The sequence below is a fragment of the Anneissia japonica genome, unplaced genomic scaffold, assembly GCF_011630105.1.
Source record: "Anneissia japonica isolate Jap-2015-1 unplaced genomic scaffold, ASM1163010v1 scaffold288139_len110169_cov166, whole genome shotgun sequence".
Taxonomy (NCBI): domain Eukaryota; kingdom Metazoa; phylum Echinodermata; class Crinoidea; order Comatulida; family Comatulidae; genus Anneissia; species Anneissia japonica.
The window spans coordinates 18,780-33,362 of NW_022738338.1; the positions used below are offsets into that span (position 1 = coordinate 18,780).

The window sequence follows — 14,583 nt, forward strand, 5'->3', positions numbered from 1 at the left end:
AACCCACGAAAGTCTGAAGAAGACTTATTTCAAGTGGGGTCCTTCTGGTGGTGACAGGGCAGCACACATGGAGACAATCCCCTAATCATTTCCGAAGAGTGTACTGCATTCTGTAACGTGCACATGGGCCATAATGCACACAGGACCAATGGCTTTAACGTCTTTATCTCAAAGACGCCGCGCTATAGTAACTTGCATTTCAGCCCTCACGCTTTAATACAAGGAGAGGCAGCGATGGGAATTGCACCAGTGACCAAAAGGTGTCCACACACACAGTGGCTACCACCAGTTTAGCCGACTGAGCTAGGCTGCTCTCGCATGTAGGTAGTAGGCAGTGTCTATGACAACTTATCAAGGTGGAATATAGATAAACAAACCTTCGGAGCTGCTTGGAATACTATCTTGCAGTATAGGCTTGCTTTCTTTTGAGGCTTTTTGTCACTTCCATCTTCTCCATTTTCAGCTTCCATTTGGGAATTATAGCTCACCTAGTGAAGAAAATCATGATGTGGCAACCAGTGGCGGCTCTAGTATATATATTCTGGGAGGGGGGACTAAGTTGTTTGACAGGGGGACTTGAGCTCGTAGGCTCAAGCTAATGGGAAGGAGTTGAGAGGGGATTTCCTCCCAAATGAGATTTTTTTTAAGAATAGCAACCTCTGGATAGCAACCTCTGATGTGACAGACATGTGTTGGCTTGGTGTGGGCCTATTTTTATATGTTTTATGGTCTGACTGCCCGACGAGCTCTGTCTGGCGGGGGCTTGACCTGTCTGGTGGGGGGACTTAAGCCCCCTGTCCCCCGCTGGCGCCGCCACTGGTGGCAACAGAAGGTAATCAACAATGTACAAACACATGAAAGAAATTGCTTCATAGACTAACCTATGTTAAAAAGTGATTTCAATAGTTTTTCTTGACCTTTTTTTTTTTACCATTATTTGTAATTTCTATAAATGTTTTAGAGTCTTTAGGCTTTTTATTTTGTTTTTATTGAATTTTTATGTAATTTATATATTTATCTCTTTTTTTCATAAGAGCCTAAATACTTACAAACTTTGCTTCTTTTTAGACTCCCTCACTTGATAACTTTTTGTCTTACTTGCCTTTGTACTTTATGAATTGTTTATTTGTATGTTATTTATCAAGTGGAAAAAATAAAGAAAGAAAGACATCCGCTATGTGCAAATACACAGGTCATGTGTAGGTGATTCCATTATTTTCTTTCATGCTCGAGGGTAAATTCAAGGGGGATAAAGTTGAATTTCCATAACCTTGATTTTGTCCTTTCCTTCCCAAAATATAATCATCTCTTTCTTTGAATATTATGTACTATTCAACTAAACTTTATGATGATCCATTCATTAGTGTTTGTGTAATCTTGCCAACAGAAAGACTGACAGGGAGACAACGGTGAATACATAACCTTCTTTGGCGGAGATATAAATTATTCCAAAAACAATTGCTGAAGCTACAAAGGCAACTTGCATTGCTATCCCAGACATCTAATCAAACTTGATTACCAGTTTATCAAATTTACTGCCTATATATGGTCATGATGTGATGTCATCATGACCATATTTAGGCATGTTACAGGTTTTTGTCACAGAAAATGTCATAGTTTGACAGGGCTTTGGAATCAAAAGGTGGATTTGATCAGAATTCATATTACCTTTGCATCAATGCCTGGAACAAACAGCATAGTGCTAATGTCCTGCTGGGTCCGGTTCAAGGAGCGATGCCGTTGTGATAGGCCTGGTACCGACATGTAACTGGAGAGGCCAGGCCGCTCAGAACCAAGAGTCTGAAGAGGTAGAGAGGCTTTCCTAGCAGCACTAAAACTAAAGGAGATTCATAAGTACAGTAAAATGTCCATTCTATATACACCTTGGTACCAAGGGGTGTTCGTAAATTGAAAAATCCGTAAACTATATCGGGTGTCAGTTTTCAATACCTAGTCCTAGCTATCCCCTGCCATTGAGCGCCAATAAGCTGATGGCGGCCAGGCCTAGCACGAACCGACAGTGCAGCAGCGTGGTCTGCCGTGCTGGAGACTAGCTGAATTTACCTTAGATAAAAACCAAATTATTTTAATCGCTGGCATTCTTCCATAACCAAATATTACTTTAACTCTTATTCATCCATGTGTATGTTTTATGGCCCTTTCTATAATGTTCTTTCTAGTTTTTAGGTCGCCGAATTGTGTTGTTTACATGCATTTCGCGATCATATCTAGCATTCATTATGTCAAAAAGTTGCTGACCCTAACACTCTCGTTCGTCATCGTAAGTATGTGCACCCAATCCGACGACACTTGCCTTGGTAGTTTGTTGTTTTGGTTAGGTTTATTACATTAATATAGTGATAATTATACCAGAAATAGAAGAAAAGAGCGAACTATTAATAAATAAATACAACAAACTTGATTTTACATTAGAAAAATATACATTATTACTATGTAAAACATGCAAAACCGGACTTTTTTTACAGTAATATTTGGTCGATGATGACATCATCAGTTCTAAGAGGGCGTCCTGGTAAATCTTAAATATAGATATTCGGAATGGGGTGCCATCTTTCATAATCAAAACCACTTTATGTAAAATTTCCAATTTATACTTGTTCAAACCTACTGTATATTTTCTTCTGTCTCTTCTTGTTTGGGATTTTTGGCGAAGATCTCCAACCAGCCGCTATCTGTGGTGATGACAACATCAAGTTCCATATCCACTGTCTGCTCTCGTTTGAGGGTATGGCTTGGAGAAGCTCCTACACTGCCATCTTCAGAGGCCCTTTATCAAAAAAAAAAAAAAGAGAAAAAAAAAACACTTTAATTAAAATTACACAATTTAACCAGCAGGGATGTTTGAGGACTATGAGTGAGATACTGATTTGAATAAACTATGTTTACTTCTTCAAACTTACATAAAACATAAATAATGAATTCTTCTAAACTGGTGGTGCATGTATACAATAATGAATTATGTAATATGGCCTCATTTGTAGATGTGGCTTGTGTAACAGTTGTGGTTTGGACTCTCAACCTTGAGGTTGGGGGTCGAAACCCTCGCGGTGTAAGTCGCATGTGTTCATAGACAAGGCACTTTATCTGTGTCTGTCTCTGTTTACCCAGAAATATAAGTGGGTACCCTGGTGGATCTAATACCATGCGTTAATTCTAGCCACATATGGAATTGTGCTCCCATGTAGCTGAGAATGTTTCATATTAAGTTTGGTCCATTGTGTGTAAAGAGAACAGAGGCAGTTTATTGCAATATGCACAATATAAATGTTGCATTTTTAATATCATACAGTATATAGTAAAATATAATGTATAAATAATCACAATTATGTCAACAATATAAACAAAAAAAATATGTATTTCCTTTCCACCTGGTGTTGCTACACTGCAATTTCAAATCTCCTGTGAAGATTTTATCGTTGCAAGACAATAGATAAATGCAGATTCTCACATCAAATTAAATACATATTGATGAACTTACTTTTGACTTCTTCCGATCTTCTTAAGAGGAGGTGGATGATGCAAATTGATAACAGATTCATCTGAGCTGGATTCATCACTGGAGTCGCTATCTGATAGTTGGAGACCTCTCGTGAGTGGCCATAAATACCTTGACGACTGTTGAAGAAGCTCACTGGTAACTTGCCTGGGGTCACCGATGGTCACATTCAACCAATCATCGGCTGTTGAGTGGCGATTAGGGCGTGGAGGACGGGGTTCCGTTTGCGGGAATGACATTTCCATGAAAGACTCCCTGTCAGGAGTGGGTAGATCAAAGACTACCTTTGGTACATGGGATCTACTCGGAGTCAGATCAACAGGTGAAGTAAAGTACCTTGGTTTGTCAAATGACTTTGGTGACATCACAGATCTAAAAATGTGAATACAAAAATCAAAGTTTATGATTTAGTAAAGGCAAAATGTTTGTATTAAAATCGGAAAGCCCTCAAAAAGTAAATAAAAGTAAATTGAATTTTGACACTCCAGTAAGGTACATGAATTGACTTCCGAAAAAATAGTCATTAGGGAGCTTTCTATTGCACGAAGACGGTAGGACATAGAACGTAACGAGGTCACTAAAAGTCATGCGTATGCGAGAACGTTAAGGTCACCTCGTCGAGTAGATTCTTGAACGTAATTTGGACAAATCTACGTATGTAGACAACGTAGGACGCCAGGTAGGATGGTCACGCATGAGTGATTCCGTTCTAGCGTCCCGTCGTCGCACAAATCGAAAGCTCCTAATAGGTGGTTAATGTGCACATTGAGTAATGCCACTGTCATAACGCCACTGAACACTGCATTTTGCCGTGGATATTGGCGCTGTATAAGTCATTGTTGATTGACTGATTGATAAATTGAAAGATGGACATGGAATGTCTTACTTGGATCTGCTTCTTCGTGGCCTTGCATCCGTCTGTGTATGTGCACTAGGCATTGGGATTAGACCAGGTACTAGATGATCTCTCCAAGTGTTTCCCTATCAGATAAAAACATCATTTGTTAGCTTGTACTCTGGAGTAAGTGACTATGTCGGTAGTTTGCATTTCAATGTGGGGTGGTCTTTGGGGTTAGTTTCAAATTTTAAAGGGTTAGCTTTGTGTTATTACAAGACTGATGGATGGGATTCAAAATAGTTAGAGTAAACACCAGAATAACCCACAAAAGTCTTCAGAAGACATATTTCTAGTGGGGTCCTTCAGGTGGTGTTTGGGCTGTATACCGGAAGAAAATCCTCTAATTTTTTTTCGAAGAGTGTACCGCGTTCTTTAATGTGCACATGGGCCACATTGCACATGGGATCAAGGGATAAAAGTTTCATCCAAAGATGGTGCGCTAATGAAACTTGTATTTCAGCCCTTCAGTAACAGTATTGGGGATTGAAGCAGGGATCAAGAGATCTCCACGTTCAACAGCACACACACAGTGGCTACTACCAGTTTAGCTGACTGTGATTGTGAATTTGTACCTTGAGAAAGTCTTAAATTACAGGGGTCTCAAATGCGTGCCCTATAATTGTCTTCCCACATACGCATAATATATAGTACATGTTGGAATGCAAATAAAGCTTGCCCTGTAATTCAAGACCACTTTTGGAACCTAAACATGGAAAGATCTTGGGGTTTCGGTCTCAAATTAAAGCGTCAGCTTTAGAGTTAAGCAGGGCACTCAATACATCATACGATGGTTGTACAACCGTCGGCCGATGAATTGAAAAAGTTGTGGCGTTCACTATAGAATTGCGTAGGCCAACGTCCCATCGGGTGGAGTGAGTGTCTGGCTTTAGTATCAAATAAGAGGAATCTCGAAAATAAAGGGTTCTCCAATTTGGAGGGTAAACTTTATTCTGCAGATTACACTTGGTCTATGCTCAATATTTACACTAAATAAAACATGAATTTGATCCAAAAAAACTTTTAAGTGAACAAAAATAAGTAGCATATATTTCTTCCTTGATAACTACAGTGTACTGTATACCTTAGTTCCGCCACCTTTCCTCATTTTCCGCCTGACTTCTTTTCTGAATTCCTTGAACACTGCCTCTTCAAGCTTCTCCAGATGCTTTGCTTCTTCTTTGATCGTTCCACTTTTTGCTCCTAAATTCCTGCACATTGAAAAATGTTGATCTTTTATTAATCAATTGTTGAGGCTTGGCTGATAGTCGCATGTCCACTATGGTGTTAAAACAACATAAAAATGTGTGTAGGAACAACACCAATATCTGTGCTTTACAATAGGTCGAGATATGCAAGTGAAAAAAATTAATGTAACAAAAATTTATGGAAATGGAACCTAATTAAATTACATGAAAAATGATGAAAATAACAAAAAAAAAATTATATTTTGCCTTTAACCAGTCACTAATCAAAATGACAAGGATCTATTTAGGTGTGTTGTATGAAACAAATAATTGAAGTCTTTTTAAGAGTGCAATGGAAGGAGTATTTTGATTAGTTAAAAGTTTGACTCTTTAAATAAATTAAAATCATTAACCATTATGAGAGTGCACCTACTGAACTTTTCAACATAAAAATATGATTTCATTATTCAAGAAATAAAAAAAAAAAAAAAAAAATAGGGAAATACCAACCTTAGATCATTCACTACTTTTGCCTGTTCTCGCATCTTATCTACCATGTCCTTAGATCTTCTTCTAGCATCTTTATTTTCATGTGAACGCTTATCCCTTGCTTTGCGAAACACAACCTAATAAACACATACATACTAAGAAAAAGCTGTATGCTGTATGCTGTATTCTTATAGGACTGTGCAAACGATTATTAATTAAAAAATTGAATATAATTATTATTATTATTATTAACATATTTTAAATTATGCAATTAAAAATCTCAAGCCACAATGGATATGATATTACAAAATCATGAATTAAAGATAATTAACAATAAAGTAATGATGAAGATAATAATAGTAATAACAAAATTAATATATAACTTTGATTGTAAAAGAAATTATGTTGTTACTATTGGTTTATTCCGGCTCAAATCAGCTAGGAATTTAAAATTTCCCAGTGTTCCCAATTGGATTTTCCTTTAAAAAAAATTCTAAAAATACCTTGATATGTGAAAAAAAAAAAGAATCCAAAATTTAAGCTTTAATTTCCAAATGGTTTTTAAGTTATGACCTTTTGAAATTAAGGTATCACGCCCCCTTTTTTCATTTTGGTAATGGCTCCTTTTAAACTTTGTATAGTTTTTACGAAGCTATATCTTCTAGATTAACAAAGAAAAGTTTTATTTTGCTACATAAGCTTGTATTTTGCCCCTCTTTTAAGAAATACCATTCAAATTTGGGTAGTATATTTTATAAGAATTGTCTATGCCCCCAAGAATCCCCTGAAGCAATTGTGCGAAAACAGATTTTCACTATTTTGGAAGGCCTTATCTTTCATTCCTTTAAGTAAGGAAGTTAAAATTAAAGATGTGATGACTATGCAATACTACATACAATTTGCAAGGTAATTGGAGCAATAATGAAGGTATGGTGGGGTCCCGAAAATGGTTGCAGGACCATTTACCCTCAAAATACCCCCTAATTTGACTGACCGGATGACCTGTTGACACCTAAAATTAATTATGAAATTTATACCACTATACAAATACACATATCATCATTGTAAGTAGAAAATTTAAATTTTGTTTCTCAACTCCTTACGTATGAACTGATTTTTTTTTTAAATGTCACTTTTGCTCAGATTTTAATGTTTTGTGGATATCAATCTATGTAACAACTGACAACTTTTTACCTTGATTATCCCAGGAGATAATACTAGTAAAAACCGTACAAAATTAAAGGAGCAATTACTGAAAAGAAAAAGGGGTGTGGTACCTAAATTTGAAAAGGTTATAATGTAAAAACTGCTTGGAAATTGAAGCTGAAAGTTTGGATTCTTTTTTTTTTAATTTTTTTTTTGACATACCATGGTATTTTTAGAATTGACATACCATGGTATTTTTAGAATTTTTTTTGGAGCAAAAACCAAGGGGGTTCAAAGGGGCATGGTGGTTGATTACAGCTGGAATGACGGCCTACATTTAATAATAATATAACACCAATATGATACAACACCAATAATGATACAAGAAACCATTAGTGCCACCACAGTATAATATATAAACACTTAGTTGCTTGATGCATTCCAGTGTAGAGTGTACAAAAAATAAATTCAAAACAAATTTATGCATAACACTATTAAATAAAAAAAATTATTTTAAAAACACTTAAAATATAAATAGTGTTAAGTTCTATACTGACACAAGTTAAAAATATCAATATGAGATTTAAATACATAAATGAAGTAAATAATAATAATACAAAATAATAATGTTATATTAATTTTGTTAGTTGCACTTCAGCAAAGTTATCTGCATTAGATCATTTGGATAGAATTAGTTTGTACCACTATGGTTTTCAGATTAAATAATATGGAGTAAAAATAACAAATTTGAAGAAAAACATGTAAAAGTTTAAGAATCGACTATACCTTCAGATTGAGCGGTTCTAAAGGCTGTACATTGGAGACATTCACTGGACAAACATCAGATATTTCACTATCAGATGAGAGCTGGGGCAACAGCAGGGATAACATCAACAACAGCAACAGCACAAGGACAATAAGAAGGAATAGCAGGAGAGAGGTTAATATAGATGGGGAAGCATACACTAGTTCCTTAAAGCAACTGTTTCACCCCCCCCCCCCCTCTTGATATACTAAAAACATTTAATCTTAAAATGCTAAATGGCAACCAGTGTGGATATCCCATTAGAGAATTTGATCAATTTTGTTATTACTGTTTAAAGACATTTAGCCAAAACTATAGTTTTTCCTGTGCAATGAGTACTATATATCTGTTTTACATCAATACCCCATTCTTTTAGTCAAACGATAAGTCATTTCATAGATAGAACTGAGCATGTCTGCAGCGGAGGTCATATCAATATAAAGAAATATTTAACACACACAACATAGGCTAGGCCTATAGGGTGTCCTTCGGATTTGTTTGAAAATAGTAACCAGCTGTTGCAGCAACTCCATTATTTATGGTAAAGATGAAGAACTGTTACAGCTTCCTAAAGGCCTATACGTTGTGTGTGGTAAATGATTGTTTATGTTGATTGATCTTCACTACAGAAAGGCGCAGTTAGAACTAGGAAATGGCTTATTATGGAAGATACTCAGCTGTCTGAGGAATTTTCCTTAATGTTGCAATGAGGAACATGAGTGCATTGCGGGTAGCCACTTGAAGCCCAAACCTTTGAAGTGATGGCCACCATTTTTAGGCAAAACTACATGGCTGAACTGGCAACTAATCTATATTGAATGTATACAGACAGGCATGTGAGCCAATTAGGTAATAAAACAGTTGCTTTAAATAATGATACTATTGCATGCGAATAAACCAAACAAGAATAGATTAAGAACTACACTCATGAATTATGCATGTCACTGATGATTACCATGACATATATGCATTCCAATGTGAAGAATAAGATTTATACCAAAATGTCTACTGATTAATCTCAGATAAGATAGTATATTATATACTCCAAGTATCAAAATGCTCCAATTACCGAAATGCATGCGATGGCATGCATTTCGATACTTGGATTATATATTATACTATCTTATCTAAGATTTATACACACTACAGTATTTTTTTTTTAAAGAAAACATTAAGTAAAGTATACAACAGAAAGAAAGCAAAATGAAAACAATAACATGAACATTTTCAAAATCAATTTGCAAACACAAATAATAGAAATTAGAAGATAAATTAATGGAATTGACAGTAACTAAAACTTTTAAATAAAACATGGTTTAAAATAAAATATCATCCAGAAAAACAATAAAGTAAGTAAAGAAAAAACCCAAATAACTGTCAGCATATTCATGAGTAATTCACAAGAACATAGTTATGGACACTATGAATGCCTGTTAAGTTGTAAAATCCAACTTAACTAAGACGACCAGACGAATAGAAAACTGGACAAAACAAAATACAAGCTAGCGTAATTAAGGTTGCTTCGACTTGTGGCAGTATGGGTTTTTTCGTTTAAAAAATGTTTTACTGCAGTTTTTGAATTCTGTTAGCCTACAATAATCTTTTTACTTTATGTGGCTAAATATTATAATTATTACTTTGTAAAATATAATTCAAATTATTAAATGCAAATTTTTTGCTAAACAGACCAATTGGTTACGTTCGTTTTTTTAACATGAACTGCAAGTTAACGCACTCTAGCTTACGTTAATTCCCGTTTTCAACGAAGTCTATATTACAAATCAGCCGAATGAAAATAACACTCAACGAAAAATCGGTGTCAACGAAAACGAACCAGTCGAATACGGTTATTGCAATTCACTTATGATTCATAAACACTGACACAATTACATTCATTTTAAACAATTTAACAATAAAAGAATATATTATGAGTAAAGAGAAATTCTTTTTTTTTATTTTACATATTCCTTTCTCAACCAACAGCAAGTTACTTGACACTTTCAGAATGAAGGTGATGCTTTGTTGACTAAGGTCAATGTGAGGCTTGATTAATTTATTGTATCATGTCGTCCTTTCTAGTCAGGTTAAAAAATCATGGCTCATAAAATTTTGCGATAGGATGCGATAGGAAAGCAAGCTCCTTTACTAATAAGCAAAAGCTTCACTCCAGCATTGGTTAATATTACTTAGATTGGCGGTTATTTTCTTCTTTTATATCACAAGTTTAACTTACTTATAAGTTATACCTAAGATCTGGTTTTGCTACGATTATTCACCTATCGTTCACGACACAACAAGACTTTATGCTCAAAAGGCTCAGCACTAAATATATAGTTAAGCATTTGGAGCAGTCTGCTTTGTATTGCAGTATTACCTGCTTGTTTTCGTTCTGCTCTTCTGGTTCACTCATCACAGTGCTCAGGTCTGCAATGTCGTTGTCGGCTGGATCACCAGTCAGCGCCGTTACCGTGTTGCTGAAGACGGATAAATGATGGCCGATATTGGGGTAGATCTTGATGTCTAATCCTTGCATTTCCCATTTGAAACTTAGCTCCCACTTGCCGGCAGATCCTACCGCTATTAATTAATAATAACATTGATGATAATAATAATTTAGATAACGTCAAGATGACGATGATGCCATCTGACTGAAAAGGAAGTGTAATATGGTACCAACCAGTGGTTTGCCAACAATTTGGCTGATGACCAGCAGAACATCATTTTTCGGGGACGTTAAAAAAAAAACATATACTCGAAATGGGTCACTTATACTCAGATGTGTTCTCTTTGCCGCAAACAAAATTTATCATGATATAAAATTTAATTTTAATAAATCCTAATAAGTATTATGACACTTTAATTTATGTGGTGACCTAATGTTGGATAGCGACTCATAGTTCGAGAACAGCCGGTACCAATGACGTATTGACTAACAGTCAAGACAATTAACAGTTTTAATCAGAGACCCCCGTAAAACAGAAAAAAAAAAGCAATAAAAAAAATGGGTAATGGAAGGGGAAAAATATTTTACCTACCAGAGTGTCCAGAATTGATGGTCTTACTACAAACTTTATAACTTCCTTTCGGAACAATACCTGACAAAATTAATGGAAAGAAAATTAGGCTTTTCGATTGAAATACTGTAGATATAGATATTATGTACTCTCAATTGCTTTCTATCACAGTGACCTGGGTTCAATCATAAACCACTCTATTCCACCATGAGCTGAGCAGTTGGCAGAGAGCCATTGTTTCTGCTTCTTGTGCCCAAGACCGCAGTTCAAACCCGATTATTGTGGAGTTTTAATTTGAGTCTGATCACTCAGCTCCTCAAAGAGCCCTCATATTGAGAGTTTAGCAGGTACATGACAATGTTTGTATCTGCATGTGTCCGTTATGTTGTAGTTACGTCATGTGGTGCTGCACTTCAGCTGCCGCTTGTCCCCAGATGCATAGCCCAAATTTCTGATTTCTAATTAAAATGGGGGCAGAATTATTATTATTATTATTATTGTTATTATTTTATCTCAGCTATTGTTAATTAATCTTATTCCTGCTTAAATTTAAGTGTGAAGCAACAATAAACATGTATGCGAGCAGAGATGTATTCAGATTTTTGAAAAGGGGCAAGCTGAATAGAAATATTACATACAGAACATAATCAAAGGAAGAAGGAAAGGAGTGACCAAAAAAATAGTGCTGAACAGTGGAAAAAGAGAGGAAAATACTGGGATGAAATTTTGGAGTGCAGCTAAAACTGTGGCCAGAGACGGGGGAACCCTGGAGAGAGAGCCTTACAGCCTTATTGGCCACTGGGCCCAAAGAGGATAAGTAAGAACATAACACAAGGTGCAAAACTAGGGATGGATCATATTGATGGCTTTGACTGCACCATAAATTGGCTACTAAACATCTAAAGTAACTTACTTTGATGTCTAGTGCTATTCATTTACTATTACTTTATTCATGTTTGAACAAAATTGAGGGTTTTCAAAAACCAAGGTTCCTGGATACAGGAGACAAGCACTGTCACTCCAACTTCAACCTTCTAACATAATGAATGAACTATTGAGATTCTAACTTACAAGCATTTGCAATCTCCATCTCCTGTTTCTTCCAATCATCCATCGACACACCAAAGTCATCCGCAAATCGCAGACAAAAGTTACTGAACTGTCCCTCACTGACGAGGGCGCCACAATAGTGGACTGAGATGAGGGACTCGTCCAGTGTCAACACCAATGCTTGCTGCGATTCAGGTTCTTGAGATACACTGGCATGGCTTTCATTCTGAATTAGAAAAAACTCATTTAATTAGTTAAAAAAATGTATTCAACATATTTAAACTTAATATGAAAAAGCTAATTTTAGTTAAAAAGCAACTAGGGCTATACAATGATTTATAATAGAAGGTGAGTATACCGAACCTCAAATTGAAGCCCAATGGGCTTATCGAAAAGAATCCCATCTCGAATTGTAGTTCCCCTCTTTAGTTTGAATTAGAATCGAAAAAAAAAGACACCATCTTGAAAAATGGGCTTCTTTTCAAAATAGCATAGGCCTCTTTTTGAGATATTACAGTACATACACTGTACTATGTACACTGTACGTGAATTTCAACTGGTTTATACAGTAATTTAGATGATTTAATGTCAGCTAATTCACTCCATGATACAGACTGATGTTTTATAGTACGAATTCCCAATATTTACAGCATTCGTTTTGAAAAGAAGCCCTCTATTTATTTTGCAAAAGTAGCCTTGCAAAAAAGACCATCTCGAACACAGGCCCATCCAAAGTTCACATAAAAAAAGAAGCCCAGGGCTTCAATTCAAGGTTTTACGATATCTTATCTAGATCAGGGGATTCACATTTCTACCTTGGTCATGGAAATTTCAAAGTGTGCATAAAATACAATTAATTTTAAATGACAGCAAGTAATCATAATAACTACAAAAATATACATGTATCTTCACATAATTCTGTTCAGTACTGTCCATAAATTCTATTCTGACTTCTATTTTTAATGTGATTCTTGCTATTGATTATATTGCGTGATTGATCTTAAATTTTTTTTCTTTTTTTTAATGATTTATTGTACTATCAATTTGACTCTCTACTTTAATGAATATCATTTATAATGTACATCACATGCAATTCAGTCTTTGTTACTGCTTTTTTTAAAAATCAAAGTAGAAATACCATCACAAAACAAAACAGCAATACCAACCCCTCTTTGTAGTTGATAGGTGGGCACACACAATCCCAGATTCTGCACCGATACTTGTAAGAAAACCCCAGTTGAGGAAGTAGTAGCTGCTGGAACTGGCATCTGGGGCTTTGGCAAGCGCGACATCACCTCCTGGGTGGCTAGCCATACCTCCTTGCTGAGGGCCTGGCGTTGCTCATGCCAGTGATCGTAGGCATTTTTATAGTTCAGCCAAACTAATACAGCTGAGGAAATAAGTATATCAAAGTGTATTAAGTATAGCTCTATGATAGTATACTGGTACTGGTAGATATTTATAATGTGCCTCTTCCTTGAGGTTATAATGCGCAATTTTTTGACCTGGTCATTGGGGCCACATGCTAAGTGGGGCTGCTGGTAATCAGCGCAGGAGCTGCCAATCCCAACCAGGTACCCATTAACACTCATGGGTGGAGAGAAAGCAATGCAGATTAAGTACCTCGCTCAAGGACATGTTGCCAAATAGATAGGTTACAGTGGCCAAACTATAACTTTACTGTAATTAATATTGATGTAAAGATGTAAGTAACCTTAACTTTGTTATATTTACACCACCATTGAATTTACCTACTTTTATGTGACAATATACAATTGCCAAATTAAACATAATAGCTTATGATTATTTCATTATACTTTCCAGCACATTAAACTCATTAGTTTAAAATTAGGGCTATTTTTATCTTAGACGCTAACATAAATAAGAATTAGGAATTCGTTTAAGACTTGTGTAACAATATCCACTGTCAAAATTCTATGCTGTTCTTTTCGTCATTTGCAATGTTAAAACAACAATATTTAACAAATTAGTGATGGTTTCTGCCTGAGAAATGCTTGACATCATAAACCATGTAGGCTGATTTCTCAAAAATTATTCTTTAAAATTTTAAACGTTTGTAACTTCTTAGGGAAATGTCGGATTTAAATGATTCTTTTACTATATATAGTTCTCATATTATTGTTGAACCATTGTGTTAATGAATAAAAATAGATTTTTTGTGACGAGTGACTGGTGTGGCCTGTCTTTGCCACAAATACCTTTATCTACTGCTTGTGGAGGCATGTAGAATAATGGTCGTTCTAGAGTTACAAGTACAACTCCATTATTACTGGTGCTGGAAGCCTTCGATTCTGGAGCGTTAACAATCTTGATGTTGGTTTTGAAGAATGCCAACTGGGTGTATTCAGGTTGGGCCTCCTCAAATAGAGGATTGCGAATCATATCTCCAACAGACAAAGTTAACTCAACGTTGGTCTTCAGATACACCTGCTTGGTATCAGTACCTATATAAAATCAGT

General features: G+C 35.6%; 1 protein-coding gene across 1 annotated transcript in view; it reads right to left on the reverse strand.

The window, feature by feature from the left end:
• The window catches only part of LOC117117534 (transmembrane protein KIAA1109-like), a gene marked incomplete in the record, with an annotated part of 61,507 nt that overhangs the window by 18,252 nt on the left and 28,672 nt on the right, over positions 1–14,583 (reverse strand). Inside the window, 13 exon segments of the mRNA XM_033261851.1 lie at positions 378–488; positions 1,669–1,837; positions 2,630–2,788; positions 3,500–3,889; positions 4,404–4,498; positions 5,497–5,623; positions 6,110–6,225; positions 8,021–8,101; positions 10,414–10,616; positions 11,075–11,134; positions 12,125–12,329; positions 13,270–13,493; positions 14,323–14,568. Of these exon segments, the coding sequence (XP_033117742.1) occupies positions 378–488; positions 1,669–1,837; positions 2,630–2,788; positions 3,500–3,889; positions 4,404–4,498; positions 5,497–5,623; positions 6,110–6,225; positions 8,021–8,101; positions 10,414–10,616; positions 11,075–11,134; positions 12,125–12,329; positions 13,270–13,493; positions 14,323–14,568 (2,186 nt within the window).